This window comes from Chiloscyllium plagiosum, unplaced genomic scaffold (genome assembly GCF_037043375.1).
Source record: "Chiloscyllium plagiosum isolate Xiang-an unplaced genomic scaffold, Cpla_swu_hap1 HiC_scaffold_6, whole genome shotgun sequence".
Taxonomy (NCBI): domain Eukaryota; kingdom Metazoa; phylum Chordata; class Chondrichthyes; order Orectolobiformes; family Hemiscylliidae; genus Chiloscyllium; species Chiloscyllium plagiosum.
Genome location: NW_028270144.1, coordinates 3391724 through 3408636, shown reverse-complemented (window position 1 = coordinate 3408636; position 16913 = coordinate 3391724). Strand labels below are relative to the sequence as shown.

The 16913-nt window shown below is 38.7% G+C and overlaps 1 protein-coding gene across 6 annotated transcripts in view; it reads left to right on the top strand.

Annotated features, from left to right (window-relative positions):
- tpp2 (tripeptidyl peptidase 2) overlaps nt 1-16913 on the top strand; it is a 108702-nt gene that overhangs the window by 53964 nt on the left and 37825 nt on the right. For 2 of the 6 annotated variants that reach the window (XR_015757377.1, XR_015757378.1), the window contains exons 16-24: nt 23-129; nt 661-815; nt 917-1033; nt 7740-7840; nt 11042-11138; nt 12664-12801; nt 13913-14157; nt 15411-15489; nt 16494-16624. Coding sequence is in view for 4 of the 6 variants with exons in the window: in XM_043691154.2 (XP_043547089.1) it covers nt 23-129; nt 661-815; nt 917-1033; nt 7740-7840; nt 11042-11138; nt 12664-12801; nt 13913-14157; nt 15411-15489; nt 16586-16624 (1078 nt within the window). In the remaining 2 variants the exon portion in view is untranslated. The remainder of the gene's footprint in view (nt 1-22; nt 130-660; nt 816-916; nt 1034-7739; nt 7841-11041; nt 11139-12663; nt 12802-13912; nt 14158-15410; nt 15490-16493; nt 16625-16913) is intronic. The other 4 variants (XM_043691154.2, XM_087987840.1, XM_043691155.2 and 1 more) reach the window with 2 other exon arrangements.

The following is a 16913-nucleotide window of genomic DNA, read 5'->3' as shown; positions in this document are numbered from 1 at the left end:
TAGTGCCATTTTTTGGTTACAGATTACATGAAACCTCTGGTTATGAGCTTAGTTATGACAATGTTCACTTCAAGCCTGGCCAAATTAAGCGACACTTCATTGAAGTACCTTGGGGTGCGACTTGGGCTGGTAAGGACAAGATACTTTCAAATGTTTCTTGTTTAACATTTACAGTTGGGATTAGGGAAAATTCATCGTTGTATCGAAAACTTATGTCCCTTTGAATCCAGCAAAATGGTCACCCAATATAAGTGACAGAACAGCATTCTCACTAAAATGCCTTCTGGAAGTAACATTACAAGTAATGAAGGACTGGAAGATTAATTTTAACTTGGCCTGCTTCACACTAGATGGACGAGTGGATAGTTTAAACTTGAACCAGCAGAGGCCCAGCTACAATTACTTTATTGTTTCTCGAGGGTTCCTCTTGCCCAAAGGGTGAACTGCTGCTTTGTCAACATACAGCCCCGGTTTCCTCTGCCCAGTACTTGTCCCGCACGCTTCTCCAGCTGAACTGCAAAAACAGTGTACTGTCATATCAAAGGAAATTTGTCATTCAATACCAAAACCATGTGCAGCTCTCTTTGATACATTCCAGAAACGGAGAAAGTGCTTGTGTCTATTTCTGATGGCTTCAAGAATTCAGTTTCTTTTAAACAGAGGTCGTCATATCTTCTCTTTCACCTGATGTTTCCTCGAAGTTTGTCCTCCATGCAGTTCAGCTTGAAAAACAGAAGGCCTATCGCACAAACGAGTTTTATAAATTCATGTCACTTCTGGAGAAAGGATCATCTTCTGAGGCATTTCCAGTTTTGGTGAGCATAAATGTGACAACATAGTAAAAGCTTATGATTTTTGATATGTTGACTCTGTAAATTTAGCTTTTGAAATATCTGTTTTGTTTTATCATTTCTAGAATGGCAAAACATTGGAGCTCTGTGTTGCCCGTTGGTGGGCCAGTCTTGGTGATGTCAGTGTCAACTACAAAATTTCATTTCGTGGCCTTCTGTGTAGCCCTTCCCAGTTGCACATTGTAAGTTGTTACCTTATATTTTGATGTTGAGTAAACAAGTACACATCTTCAAATCAAATGTGAAATCTATCTGGAGCACAGTTTTTGGTAATGTTGTAGGTAGTTGAGATTTGTTGCAGAAGCTGATGTTGAAAATTAAAATCTATATTGTATGGAAACTATTCAGCCCATGATGTCACTACTTGCTATCCAACTAATCCTAACCTGTATCCTGCACAAGTTTCCTTTCAATTATTTACCAGTTTCTTTTGGAACATTGCAATTCAATTTGCTTTAATCCTTTCAGAACACAACAACTCCATTGTAAACCTATTTGTCGTCATCTTACCTCTCCTTTTTACTTTCAATTTTCCTTAAATCGGTGCCCTCTGATGACTGACATTTCTGCCATTGTAATTGGGTTTAAGTAGAATGAATAAAAATAAACTTTCACCATCGTTTTAAAAACAGTTGGCGAGTTGCACCTTAACTGACTCTGCTCTGAGGAATGATGTGGAGGTGCCAGTATTGGACTGGGGTGGACACAGTTAAAAATCAAGCAACATCAGCTTATAGTCCAACAGGTTTATTTGGATCAACAAACTTTTAGAATGCTGCTCCTTTGTCAGATAACTAGTGGGGCAGGATCGTAGGACACAGAATTTATAGTAAAAGATCGCAGTGTCATACAACTGATGAGATTTATTGAACACACCCACATAGAATGGGTTGTAGGTTTCGATTGATTAATATGTTAATTCCTAGAACTTTTTTCAAGTCACATTCCCAAGACAACTTGAGGTTTTATTAAAAAAATGTAACATCTCAGCTCCGACAACGCATTAAAGGTGTGAGGTTAGAGTCTGTCTGTATCCCAATCTTAAGTCAGATTGGTTCTATTTCCAAAGTAGGAATTTATACATGGACTGACTGCCCACAGAACAAAATAGAATCTATCAGCAAATACAAATCTGCAAATACAAAGTCACCCCATACACTTGTGTGTGCATGTGTGGGTGGTGTGTGTTGTTTATGAATGAGTGTGTGCATGAGAGTTTACACCTGATAGAGTGTGTGTGCAGGTGCAGTGGAGTATCTGCCTGTGAGAGGGTGCGTGAATGAGTGTGGGTGGGTGTGGCTGTCTGAGAGAGAGTAGGTGTATGAGAGAGGGTCTATGTGAGTGTGTTTACGTGTGAGAGAGAGAGAGAAACTGTAGTGTAGTGGGGTCACCTGTAGTGTGATGTGAACCAAACATCCCAGTTGAGGCCATCCTCATGGGCACCGAACTTGGCTTTCAGCCTCTGCTTGGTGACAGTGAGTTGTTGTGTATCCTGAAGTCTGCCTTGGATCACCCAAAGATCCTAGGCTGAATGTCCCTGACCGCTGAAATGTTTCCTGACTGGGAGGGAACATCCCTGTCTGATGAATGTTGTGCAGTTGCATGATTTTAAACTTTGTTGTGAGGAAGGCAGAGCACCCTCTAGTTTCTCCTAGTAACTGAAGTCTAGCATCCTGGAATTAATTCAGTAAATCTGCTCTGTGTCCTCACTGAGGTCTTGACATTCTTCCAAAAACTAGTTCTCAAGCTAAGGTCTCATCACTGATTTATAAGGCTTAGCATAACCTTATTGTTTTACGACAATGTGCCTCTGCTTATAAAATCAGGATCCTGCATGTCTTTTTAATCAGCTTGCTCAACTTTTTCCACAACCTTCAGAGAATTTGAACATTCATTCTCTTTGAAATTGTCCCATTTATTTATATTCGCTTCCCTCATTCTTCCTATCAAAATATATCACACTTGTTTATGTTGAGTTTTGTTTTAATCAGCCATTTCACCAGTCTTTCTGAGTGTCCTCCTGAAATCTCTTACTGTCTTCCTCCTGGACTACTACATCGAGTTTTGCATCACTAACAGTCCTTTAAAATTGTGCAGCCGAGTTCAGGTGGTTATTGCAGATCAAAAAGAATCAACAGTCCTATTATATAACCTCCAAGAAACACTATATCGTATGCACTCTTCCAGTCATAAATAAAATGATTCACTACTTCTCTGCTTCCTGGCCCTTAGCTAATTTCGTGTCCACGATGCTAATGTCTTTTTAATCCCCTGGGTTTCACTTTTGCCAACCAGTTTATGATGTGCCATTAATACCTTTTGAAGTTCCATAGACACATCACTTGTACCTCATCGTGTCTCCCCATTATTTCATTAAAGAACTTAATTAACTTTGTCAAACACGATTTTTTATTTTACAAGGCTATGCTGACTTTTCTTTATTAACCTATGCTTTTCCAAAAGCTGATAAATTTGTTCTAGAATATCAACTCTGATCGTTGACATTAAGTTGACTCAGTCTAGTCACAGGTTTAAACCTTGTTCCATTTTGCATTGGGATGAAACAACCTTCTGAACTCTGGCCTCACTCCCTTATCTAAGGACAATTGGGAACTTATACTTCCACTGTTTCCACATTTACTTTCCTCAGTAACATTGGATACATCTCACCCAGTCAGGGTGATTTTATACTTTGAGCATTTTAAGTACCTGCTGTATTTGCTTGTAACCTATCTAATTTCTCTGCCATTCCTCCCTTATTGCAACATTGCTAGCATCCTCTTCAGTGAAGTCAGATACAAAGTAAAAATTTAGTCATTTAGTTTTGCCTCTGCCTCCTTGAAAAGATCACCTCATTGGTCCTCCTACCTCTCGCTACTTTTCTACCATTAATATGTTTAACATTCTTTTGGGTTTTCTCTTTATTCCACTATTTTATTCTGTCTTTGCCCCCCTTTTTTCTTCTCCGGTCCTCCAGGGGAACAAATGTGTTTGATACAGAATCATACTAAACACGTTGTGTTAGATTGAAGGAACATCTGTATTTTTCAACAATGTGTTTTCCTTAAGTAGTTAAAATATTTTTGAATGGAAACTGTAATTACAAAATAAATTGGAACAGTTGTGCTTTTATGAAATGTGCTAAAGTTCTTAAAACTTTATCCTCTGCTTGAATTGAAAATAGAAACCTTTTGAACATTTTAAGGAGGTCAAATGGTACTGGTTGGGTACAGAGGTTTTTTTAAACAAATCAGTTAAATAGAAAAGTAACATCCACAAAATATGCATCACTTAAGTTTCGCCCCCTGTCTAGGTGACGTCCACAGTGCTTGGGAGCCTCCTGTGAAGCGCTTCTATGATCTTTCTGTTATGAGTCCTAGTGGTCGCAGTAGTCTGACCTGTCAGTTCAGAAATGTTTTTGATGTATAGTAGTGTGGCTAGTTCTCTGGGTTGTGGCATGTCCTCATTCCGTTGTCTTTCCCTTAGGCATCTGTTGATGAAATTGTGGGGGTATCCGTTTTTGGCAAATACATTGTATAGGTGTTCTTCTTCCTCTTTTTGCAGTTCTGGTGTACTGCAGTGTGTTGTGGCCCTTTTGAACAGTGTCTTGATGCAACTTCTTTTGTGTGTGTTGGGTTGGTTGCTTTGTAGTTTAGGACTTGGTCTGTGTGTGTGGCTTTCTTGTATACCTTTGTGGTGAATTCTCCGCTCGGTGTTCTCTGTACCATCACGTCTAGGAATGGGAGTTGGTTGTCCTTTTCTTCCTCTCTCGTGAATCGGATTCCTGTGAGTGTGGCGTTGATGATCCGGTGTGTGTTCTCTATCTCTGTGTTTTTAATGATTACAAAGGTATCATCTACATATCTGACCCAGAGTTTGGGTTGAATTTGCCATAAGACTGTTTGTTCTAACCTTTGCATTACCGCTTCTGGTATGAGTCCAGAGATGGGTGAGCCCATAGGGGTGCCGTTGATTTGTTCATATATTTGGTTGTTGAATGTGAAGTGTGTTGTGAGGCACAGGTCCAGTAGTTTGAGTATGCAGTCTTTGTTGATAAGTTCCCCGTCATGTTGTCTGTTCTGTATGTCCAGCAGGTTGGCTCTTGTTTCTCTGGCTAGGGTTTTGTCGATAGAGGTGAACAGTGCCGTTACATCGAATGAGACCATAGTTTCTTCCTTGTCTATATGTATATCCTGTGCCAACCGCCTAAGCACCACATATGAACAACTCCGGTTCCTGCACGAGTGCTGAAAGAATTGAATCCTTTCACCATGTGTCAGATACAGACCACCAGTCAACAACCCACAAGCCAGAGACACAGCCAGACAGAACGGATTCAGGATGATCCAGGTAATGATTACAGATGCACACAACAGACTACACAGATACAGTCAAGAAATTGCGCGCCAAAAATCGTTAATTTCAAAAACCACCAATCAGGAATGGACCCAGACCATAGAACAGGCCGTCACCATAGTACAGAACAGGACCACACACCGCAAAAAAACGGCACTAAAAGAAAAAATGGCCAAACTAACACACAACAGAGAGGACGCCACAACACACTTCTGGGTTAGAAACCTCTCCCACAGACAGCTCACAGACACAGAAAGAACAATACTGGCCAAGGGACTCAACTACAACCACAGGGACGCCAAGACAGCAGACTTCCTAGCAGCACTAGAATGTACGCTCAGAAACAATGGACTGACAGAAGAGTCACAACAAACAGTGAGACAAAGTATCGTACCCCTGATAACAAGGAAAAGACAAACACATAACCTCAACACCAAGGAGAGGGAAGCACTAAAAGCACTAAGAAATGATAAGAACATAATCATACTACCAGCAGACAAAGGCAGAATGACGGTCATCCTGGACAAAGCAGAGTACATCCAAAAAGTGTGCAACAACTACTTGCAGATGCCAACACCTACCAAAAGAGGGAGTTTGACCCCACCCCACAGCTCACCAATAGGATAAGTAATACACTGAGGAACCGACACAAAAACGGACAGATAACCAGGTCTGACCTACAGAGAATGAAACCTGAACGCAACAACACCTCCAGATTCTATGGACTACCTAAAGTGCACAAACCAGACATCCCAATCAGACCCATAGTATCACTACCCCAGGGACACCATCACACAAACTGGCTAAAGAACTACAGCAGAAACTGAAACACCTGATCAGCGGATCCAGACACTCTATACAGTCAACACAGGAATTCTCGGACATCATCAGAAATATACACCGAGACAAGGAAGAAATTATGGTCTCATTCGATGTAACGGCACTGTTCACCTCTATCGACAAAACCCTAGCCAGAGAAACAATAGCCAACCTGCTGGACATACAGAACAGACAACATGACGGGGAACTTATCAACAAAGACTGCATACTCAAACTACTGGACCTGTGCCTCACAACACACTTCACATTCAACAACCAAATATATGAACAAATCAATGGCACCCCTATGGGCTCACCCATCTCTGGACTCATAGCAGAAGCGGTAATGCAAAGGTTAGAACAAACAGTCTTATGGCAAATTCAACCCAAACTCTGGGTCAGATATGTAGATGATACCTTTGTAATCATTAAAAACACAGAGATAGAGAACACACACCAGATTATCAACGCCACACTCTCAGGATTCACGAGAGAGGAAGAAAAGGACAACCAACTCCCTTTCCTAGACGTAATGGTACAGAGAACACCGAACGGAGAATTCACCACAAAGGTAGACAGGAAAGCCACACACACACAGACCAAGTCCTAAACTACGAAAGCAACCACCCCAACACACACAAAAAAAGTTGCATCAAGACACTGTTCAAAAGGACCACAACACACTGCAGTACACCAGAACTGCAAAAAGAGGAAGAAGAACACCTATACAATGTGTTCGCCAAAAACAGATAGCCCGGCAATTTCATCAACAGATGCGTAAGGGAAAGACAACGGAATGAGGACATGCCACACTACCATACATCAAAAACATTTCTGAACTGACAGGCCACTCTCAGATAACAACTCACCAGGACGAAGGACCCGATACCTAGCATGAGCAAAACCAACGTAGTGTACAAAATCCCATGCAAGGACTGTACAAAACACTACATAGGACAAACAGGAAGACAGCTAACGATCCGCATCCATGAACACCAACTAGTCACGAAACGACATGACCAGCTATCCTTAGTAGCCACACACTCAGATGACAAGCAACATGAGTTCGACTGGGACAACACTACTATTATAGGACAAGCCAAACAGAGAACAGCCAGGGGATTCCTAGAGGCATGGCACTCATCCACAGATTCAATCAATAAGCACATTGACCTGGACCCAATATACCGGCCATTGCAGCGGACAGCTGGAACTGACAACCGGAAGCGGCAGATACAAACCACTACAAATGCCAGAGGAAAGATCACAGAAGCGCTTCACAGGAGGCTCCCAAGCACTGAGGATGTCACCTCGACAGGGGACGAAACGTCTGCAACACAAATTCCCAGCTCAGCGAACAGAACCACAACAACGAGCACCTGAGCTACAAATCTTCTCCCAAACTTTGAATACATCACTTAAAACAAAACTGAGGCATGGTTATGGAACTTTAGAAGTGAAATTATGAGATTACACAATGGGATATTTAAATTTGAGGAAATCCATAGAGTAACATGGTCAATGTGGGGTACATGATTACTGGAAAAGGACATAACATGAGCAGGATGTTTATGCGAGTGCGGAATTGAGCAAACATATGAAAATATAAAGGGGGAATATGTTCAAAGAAGAGCTGGAATATTCTCTAACTTCGCCCACATTTATCCCTCAACCCGCATCATGGATATATTTTTCATGTTTTTTTTAATTTAGCACGCATCAGATGGAATTACTCGTTTTGATGTGAGTTCTACATTAAAGTATGAGGATATCGCCCCCACCATAAGTCTCAAGAGCTGGATTCAGTCTTTGAGGTAAATAGCAACTTCTATTTAGGATTAAGTGATCCTGCTCAATCATAATTATTCTTCATTTGGTCTTAGTTTTTACATGTTCTATGACAATGTTTGGGAGAATGCTATATGTTCCCTTCCTAAATAGCAATGTCCAGCATTGCTTAGAGAACAAGATCTTGTCTGAGCAAGAATATTTACAGCTAAAGTTTTACTTCTATCCATCAGATCATTATATTATAGCCCTCAGGTATAAAGGGCAGTATTTTAAAGTCCTTTGAGTTCTGTGAAATATCAATGAACTATGTATCTCAACCCTTATGTCTCCTTGGGCCTCTACTGTTTCTAGCTTCATGCCTTTAGAGAAAATACAACGTTCTCTCCTTCTTAGATCCAGAGTGGATAACTTGGCGTTTGACTACAGTTAAATATGTTTGCCACTGTTTTTTTACATATATTTAACTTGTTGTTATCTCCTTATAATTTTAGGTGTCCATTATACTACTTACAATACCATAGTCTTTGTGTCGTAGTCATATAGCACAGAAATGGACTCTTCAGCCCAACCAGTCCACACTGACCATGTTCCCAAAATAAATAGTCCCACCTGCCTATGCTTGGCCTGTATCCCTCCAAACCTTTTCTATTTATGAACCTATTCAAATGTTTGTTGAATGTTATAACTGTACCTACATCCACCTGCCAGTTCATTCTACACATGCACCATTCTGTGTAAAAACAAAAGTTGCCCCTCATGTTCTTTTTAAATTTTTCTCATCCACTTTAAAAGATATGCCCCCAGTTTTGAACTCCCCCCACCGTAGGGAAAAGACTCTTGTCATTTACCTTATCTATGTACTTTATGATTTTATAAACCTCTACAAGGTCACCCCTCAACCTCCTATGTTCCAGTGTAAAACCTTCCAGCCTATCCAGTCTCTTTTATATCCCAAACCTTCCATTCCAGACAACATCCTGGTAAATCTTTTCTGAACCCTCTCCAGTTTAATAACATCCTTCCTAATAAATGGCGACCAGAACTGGACACAATTTTCCAGAAGAGGCCTCACCAATGTCCTGTACGATCTCAACATGCGGTCCTAACTCCTATAACCTGGACAAGTAGAGTTCTATTCCAATACGCAGTTGTTAATAAATTCAATGAATAGTTGTTTAGCTCCATTTTGATACATTCCTACCCCTGATTCAATGCTAGATTCATACAAGTTTGATATAAATCCGTTATTTAACATGTTCTTCACTTCCTTGTTGTCAGTTACTATATCAACATTCAGTTTGCAAGAGGTTATAATTGCATTTGGCCATCCTCTTCCTTTTCTCATTATGAAAATCCTTTACATGTCATTATGTCATTATGAAAATCCTTTACATATCTCTTTTCATATTCCTTTTTTGACTTACTACTGGCTGAATCATCCTTTGATATATTTATTGCTTCCATTCACCAGATCTTTGCGAGTTGCTTGCATGATTTTTCTTTCAGTTGTTTTCATTTTTTGTTTCGTGATCTGTAGTTTTTTGTTAACAAATCCAGCTCTTGCCCCTTCATTGTATAAACCAGCTCCCACTGACCTGCTGCCCTTTTGCTCATTAACAGATTTGCCCAATTTACTGTCACCATTCTCTGTTCCATTACCTTATGGTCAGCCTTACCTAAATCTAGAATCATGGTAGTGTTTCTTCCTTTCAAACATCACAGTCTAACTTGATCACATTTTGATAAATTTTCCCATAGCTTTAGACTGTCAGTTATTTAGCATGATTTGTCACATTGGCAGTGCTTACTTGTATTGTTGCAGACAATTATCCTGACTTGCCATTTTTTTAACAGAAATGCATCTGATGATTTGTATGGAAGTGGCATGCTTTACTGGTCTGTTCACCTCTACACACTCTGACTTTGCATTTCCTCCTGATATAAAACTCCCACTGCAGTCTTAAATCCTCTTCCATTTCTTAAGCCTGCCATAAAGTTTCCACTGGCTGCCTGTCATTCCTTACCATTGAAGTAATTTCCACCTTAACGACTATGGCTACTCAATCTCTTTAACTATTATTCTCACTTTCCATCTGACCTTAGCATTTTGCAGCTATGTCTCAGTGTCCACCATTTCATAGCCACCAAATTGAACTGGAACCTCATTCCCTTTCTTTCTTATGTTTCATGACTTGGACTTTTCCCAGGAAAAGCAGATGGGCAGCAAAAAAACAAGCAGGCCAAGCATTATGGCCAGCATTGAGTTCTGAGGAAAGGTCACTCGACCTGAAACATTAACTCTGATTTCTCTCCACAAATGCTGCCAGACTTGCTGAGCTTTTCCAGCTACTTCTGTTTTGATTATGGCCAGCAAAATCATTTTGGCCCTCTGCTGTGATTCTGATGGTGAGAAAGAGAACAGACGACCCCCTATTAGAAACCTCATTAACATTGTGATGGCTAGAAGAAAGGGGAATAATAGAAGAAGCGGAGTATTTTAGAAAGCTAGGAATGAAAAATGATGTCAGGCATGCATGGTTAGAGAATGTTATCAATGTAAGATAGAGCACGGTCATGTGGAGTAGTTTGAATGTGAAAAGTATTTGGAAGTTGATTTGCAGGGGCATAGTTAATTATTAGAAATGGGCAAGAAATAAATTGGTTTTGGTGTGAATTAATGAGTAATCTTCACAAAGTTAGCGAGTAAGGCATTTAAAAACTTCGTCCTGCGATTGGTGACAGCATGAATAAGAGTAAATAGGTTGAGGTATGGCGTAATCAGGCAGTGTTCTTCGGTGGAATTCATATAATAATTAACTAATAAACAGTTCAGCCTTGCTGACTGAATGAATGTGAAATAGAAAGCTTAAATCTGCTGCTCTGGAGAGAGGATCCTGAAGCTAGATAGCTCTGAACTCACTTTCAGTATGGAATAATAGTTTCTAAATAAATTGCAAACTTGATGCAAAACATTTTCAGCTATTTCAGTACAATTTGGATGGTAATCCTTTATTTAATCAGATTGGTTCTTATCTATCTTGTTCTTGTGAAATAATGAATTCTACTTTTCTGTTTTTAATCTAAAACACATTGGGGGGGAAAAAAAAATCAAAATCACGTTCACATAAAATAAAGAATTTGTTGCCAGGAGAAAATGAATTGCTTTCCATAGAATCTTAGGTTTTTTAATACAACATTTCTGTGTTTTTTATTTTAAATTTCAGACCAGTAAGTTCGAAAACGAGGCCTTTAGGCCCAAGGGATACTTTACCAAATAATCGCCAATTCTATGAGATTGTTTTAACGTACAACTTTCATCAAGTAAGTACTACAAATTAAGGGATTGGTCACTGTGAGCTGCTTTAAATTACAAGTCTAGATTTTTTTAAATGTTGCCACTTAGACAACAGCAGCAAAGAAATTCCCTTATCCATGTACTTTAAGAGTTGGTAGCCAAAATAATGAATGCTTTTTGTTGTGTGTATTTTCCAGTGGAAAAAAGCCGTAAAATATAGTGAAAAGGTTTTTCACTGGCCACTATCTGGTGCTATTTTGAATATTTTAAGAAGGATAGGGGAATCAAAAACTAGAGGGCATAGGTTTAAGGTGAGAGCGGAAAGATTTAAAAGGGATCTGAGGGACCTTGTCACGTGTACTCGAGTACAGGAATACAGGAGTCCAGTGAAAAGTGTGCAATGTCGCCATTCTCTGGCATCATCTTAGTCTTCAAAGACAGGATTAAAACCCGAATCATTAATTAATAAAAATGCCAAAAGGAAAGGTAACTCGCTGCCACAAAAACAATGCTACAGTATCCACCCTTCAGTTGGCAAGCACTCAGGTGCTCTGAGTCCCCGCATGCTGTCGCAGCTGGAAGACCACCAACTTCACCATCAGGTACCCAGGCCCAGTCACAGCCTGGAGCCATGCTGCCACTGCAACTGTGAATAATTCATCACCATTTGGCCTCGACCGACATCGTTGCCGCCTTTAGTTTGCTGAAAGATGAACAGAGCATTTGTAATTGACCGGATGAACTGATGTTACTTCAATGTTGAATTGACAACTTGACTGTGCAGCATAAGCTCCCACAGAATTGATATCCCACAAACAGAAAGTGCTGGAGAAACTTGGTAAGTCTGGCAGCATTTGTGGTGAGAAAAACAGAGTTAATGTTTCGAGTCCAGTGACCCTTCTTAAGAAAAGGTCCTTCTGAAGCAGGGTCACTGTATTCAAAAGGTTAATTTTGTTTCTCTCTCAATAGATGCTGTCAGACTTGCTGAGTTTGTTCCGCACTTTGTTTTTGTTTCAGATTTCTAGCATCTGCAGTTCCTTGTTTTATCACAGAATGGTATAACCACATCACACATTCCAAATTTTGGGATGATTTGGGAGGCATTCTTATTTCTTGCAGAACAAAACAGGTCAACGTTAGATATTAGTTCGATTGTTATGAGGCTGATGAGCAGTGCTTGCTTAATAAAATGTATGCCTCAAAAGAACTTCAGTGCTGATATTTCCAAGTCAAGCAGACAAATCCTGTTAAAAATAATAAAAGAAGATATATCAGTCTGTTACAAATAAGAGTACATCACCAGAGTTTATGAAGGAGCAGACAGTAGCCTTTACCCTTCAATGCTTTGATATTTAAAATATTCTCTAGAGTTTGAATCCTAATATTATTTGGAACTTGCTAACAAAGTGCCATGTGAGAAAAGTGGGAAGCATCCCCTCATTAAAGGCTTATTTTACAATAAATGTAGTTTTTGAAAATTATGGACTATCTTTTGAACATTTTTATCTTCACATAATCATAATGCACATTTTTATTTCTCTCTGACGATAGCCCAAGACTGGAGAGATTACTGTCAGCTGTCCCCTCCTATGTGAGCTACTGTACGAGTCAGAATTTGATAGCCAGCTATGGATGCTGCATGACCAAAACAAAAAGCTGATGGGCTCAGGGGATGCCTACCCACACCAGGTAATGCAATCGGACTGAAATTTATACCAAAGCATTAGGTATGTTCAGAGTACAGGTTTTTTTGTTCATTTGTGGGATATGGGCAGAGTTTTCTATAAAACACTTCTCCTGGTAGATACGACTACCATATTATAAATCTGATCAAATGTCAGATTGGTTTCGGCATTATATTCCCTCTTAGTTTGGTCTTTTTCACTTTGTGTATATGAGTATTTGTGTTTGCAACAGGGAGAAACATTCTGTCATCATTTACCCTGTAAATTATCGATCAACGTGCTCCACTGATTTGACAGCAGCAGTGCGGTTCCACCCTCTAGCCAAGCTCCTCCCATTAGACCAGCACAGCTGAAAAGCATAAAGCAGCATTAATCTCCCTCTGTCTCTCTCCCTCTCTTTCCCTTGCTCTCGCTCGCACTCTCTTTCTCTCCCTCCCTTCCCCCTGCCACACCAGCACTATTTAAAGGGATCATCAGCTACCTCCTGTTGAAATGCTTGTTAGAATTAAAATTTATGTTTTATTGTCATGTGTACTCAAGTACAGGAGCACAATGAAAAGTGTATAGAGTCACCATTCCCAACGTCATCCTAGTTACAAAAAACACAATTTTTTTAAAAAGTCTTAAATGCAAAAATCAAAACAACTATCTAAGATGTAAAATCCAGAATTATAATAGGACTAAAACAAAAACAATAATGCAAAAAAAAAGCCAAGAAGAAAGGACAAAACGTCCAGATCTAAAGGTCTGTTTAACTATTTGTTCATATAAAAATGAATGGTTGTCATCAAAAGCTGACAGTAGAATGTGGTCTGGAATAACCAAATCACTATGCATCTGTAATGCACCCTATAGTTTGAGTATCCTATTTAAACCATTACTAAAGTGCTAATAATTCTGTGGACTTCAGCTTTGACATGACAGTGAATTTGTAAAAGTAAAGAACTAATTGCTCTTAAGTTATTTAGAAATGCATTTTTAGTCTTCAGTTTCCCCCCCCCCCCCCCCAACAAATATTGTGTAAAATGAAACGATGCATCAGTTGTTCATCTAAGTTTTAAACTGAAAATTAAGTTTCTAAAGAACAAACTGATATATACCTTTCTTTACAACAGTATTCTCTGAAGTTGGAAAAGGGAGACTACACAATCCGGTTGCAAGTTCGCCACGAACAGCTCAGTGAGCTGGAACGCCTTAAGGACCTTCCAATCATTGTATCCCATAGACTCCCCAACCCTCTGAATTTAGATGTTTACGACAATCACAGCAATGCACTTTTAGGCAAGAAAAAGAACAGCAGTCTAACTCTGCAGCCAAATTCTTCACAGCCTTTCTTTGTTACTTCTCTTCCTGATGATAAGTAAGTAAATATTGAGAAATCAGAATCTTAATTTGAGTAATAAAACTGCATTTGTTTATATATCACTTTTAAGAGAGTAGAATATCACAAGATCCTGATAGAAACATTGAGAAACAGAGCTTCTTAACACACGAGGGAGTATTAGGACAGGTGATCAAAATCTTGACCAAAGAGATTGTAAAGTGCATTTTAAAAGGAGGAGTTGAGTGATTTAAAGAATGAATTTCTGACCTTACAGCCTAGACAACTGATTATATGGTTGCCAGTGGTGGGAATGATAGAATAGGTTCAGTGGAGGCCAGAATTGGAGAGCCAGAGGAGGTTGCAGAGGTTGTGTGATCTGGAGACTGTACAAGGCCATGGAGGGAATTTGAAAATGTGAGTAAAGACTTTCAAGTGATGAGTGAACAGAACTTAGTACAAGTTTTATGGGCAGCAGAGTGAGTTTTACACGAGCTTGTGTTTATGGAAGCTGTGTAATGAGAGATTGATCAGGACACTGTTGTAAAACTTTAGTTAGGAAATAACAAAACATAGATAGGGATTTAAGCAGTAACCTACCACTACATCTTTTTAATACTTGGTGTAAAAACTTTTATTGCTTCAGGAGTTGAAAGCACGTGTTTTTATGTGGGAATACTGAGTAATCACACCTGCCAACTCCTGTTCCTAACTTATCTATTCTTTTTATATTTTGCGTTTGTAACATTCACGGCCTCTATCTGGTGTCAAGAGTTAGAGGTCAAAAGTTTTTCAGAGGGTGCTGAAATTCATTTTCAAAGAAAAAAGTGAGTACTTTACCTTAGCTTCACATGGTTCAGCAAATGTAGGGGTTAATACAGTCTCACCTGAGCTGTGTGAGGAACCTGCCTTGGTAAGTATGTGTAAGCAAAACCAGACATCCTTACAATTTAAAATCTGCAAACAATATGTCATCCACAGACATAATTAAAGCTACAGGATAATGGGTTTCCATATACGGTAAACTTCCAGGGAAATATATTTTCACTGGATATGGGCTATATAAATTCAGCAATACAAATTTTGACTTTCAAAATCAACAAGTAACTTGCAAATATTTAATATCAGTAATTGAATATACTCTTTTAGGGGCAAAGCTTAATGCTTTTATTTTTTATGATAGTTTCCAAACAATATTTGCTGAATTTGATATCTAAGGAATAATGTCTACATTTAAAATGGTATCTCATTTTTTTTTGTGCTGTCATCTAATTTATTATGATTAATTCTAGGATTCCAAAAGGAACGGGGCCAGGTTGTTACCTCTCAGGAACTTTAACACTGTCAAAGAGCGAACTAGGAAAGAAAGCTGTGAGTACATAGCTTTTCCAAATCTGCCGGTTTTGGATCGATCTTCTACAATGAAGTATATTTCATCTAATTTATCTATTTCTTTCTGAATCTCTTTTTCTCTGCTTCTTTAATACTTCCACTCAGCAATACCAGAACTACTTACTACTTTCTGCTTGTGCATGCACCTTGGAATAGTTGAACTCAGGGATTGTTTGGTTTTGGTATGTAGTAATGAATGAATTATGCTATTTAGGCATTTCTGGACAGAATACATTTCTCTCTTTTTATGAGCTGCTGCTCATTCCTCCATACATGCAAAAATATATTTGACTTTGTGTAAAAATACCATACAAATATAACAGACAGGATATATTAAGAGTGCATTATGAATATAAACACCACTTGCAGGCTTTTTCTACAAATTGCCAAATTCAAATAGTATGGATAAAGAGGATATAGTTACAAGTTGTTAAACTTACGTGTGTTAACACATCAGAATACAGAGCAATCTCTGTTTATTTACTAATTTTCCATTTCAAAATTATTGAAAATATTTACTGAATAAAAAATGGTTGATGTTTTATGTAGCTTTCGGTTCTCTACATTCTGTAGATCTAGTTATTTCTACCCATATGTTTCTTTACATACAATATATTTGCCATATATTTCTTAATATATAACAATAATTATCAACTGTAAATGTGTGCATGTGACAGTTTTAAAAATGTTAATATCTGAATAGAAATATTTGGCAGTTCTATATTTTGTTCATATAAGTCAGAGATAAAAATGACTTTGATTACTGAGCAGAATACTGTTCGGCGTAGGAGAGTTCAGTATAGCTTGATCTAAAATTTTGTTATGCTTCATTACATCTGTTTAGATCAAGATCTAGCTTTTCTCACCTGCTTGAAATTATATGAAATCTGCTGGATTTGGCTTATAAACCTATATAATAAACACTGGTAAGGTAGTTCTTACTGTAGATCTTGAGTTGGGAGTTTTTGTTTCCTCTCAAAAAGGGTGCCAACAGAACCCCAAGATGTATTAGAAAAGGACTCCAAGTTGTGCAGTGTCTGCATGTTTTCTTACAGTATGTTGTTCTGACTCCCAGGGGCAGGCTGCATCAAAGCGTCAAGGAAAATTTAAAAAGGTACTGCATTGTCATCTGTCACTCTGCTATTTATTGTATTTCTAACAATATTTTGCACTCTGGATGAAATTTCTCAGCTCTTTCAATGCACATTGGAGCATTTATATATTTATATAATACTATTTAACTTCAGCTATGTTGGATGAGTTATTGTTCTGACTAAATAGACCTACAGTTGTAGGCATAATGTAATTTTTTTTATTGTCAAGCAGTTACCTTCATGACCAAATGAAATTGTTGTTTAGGAAGGTATTTCAGAATAAGTTATGAAGTTGGCTGGAGTTACCAC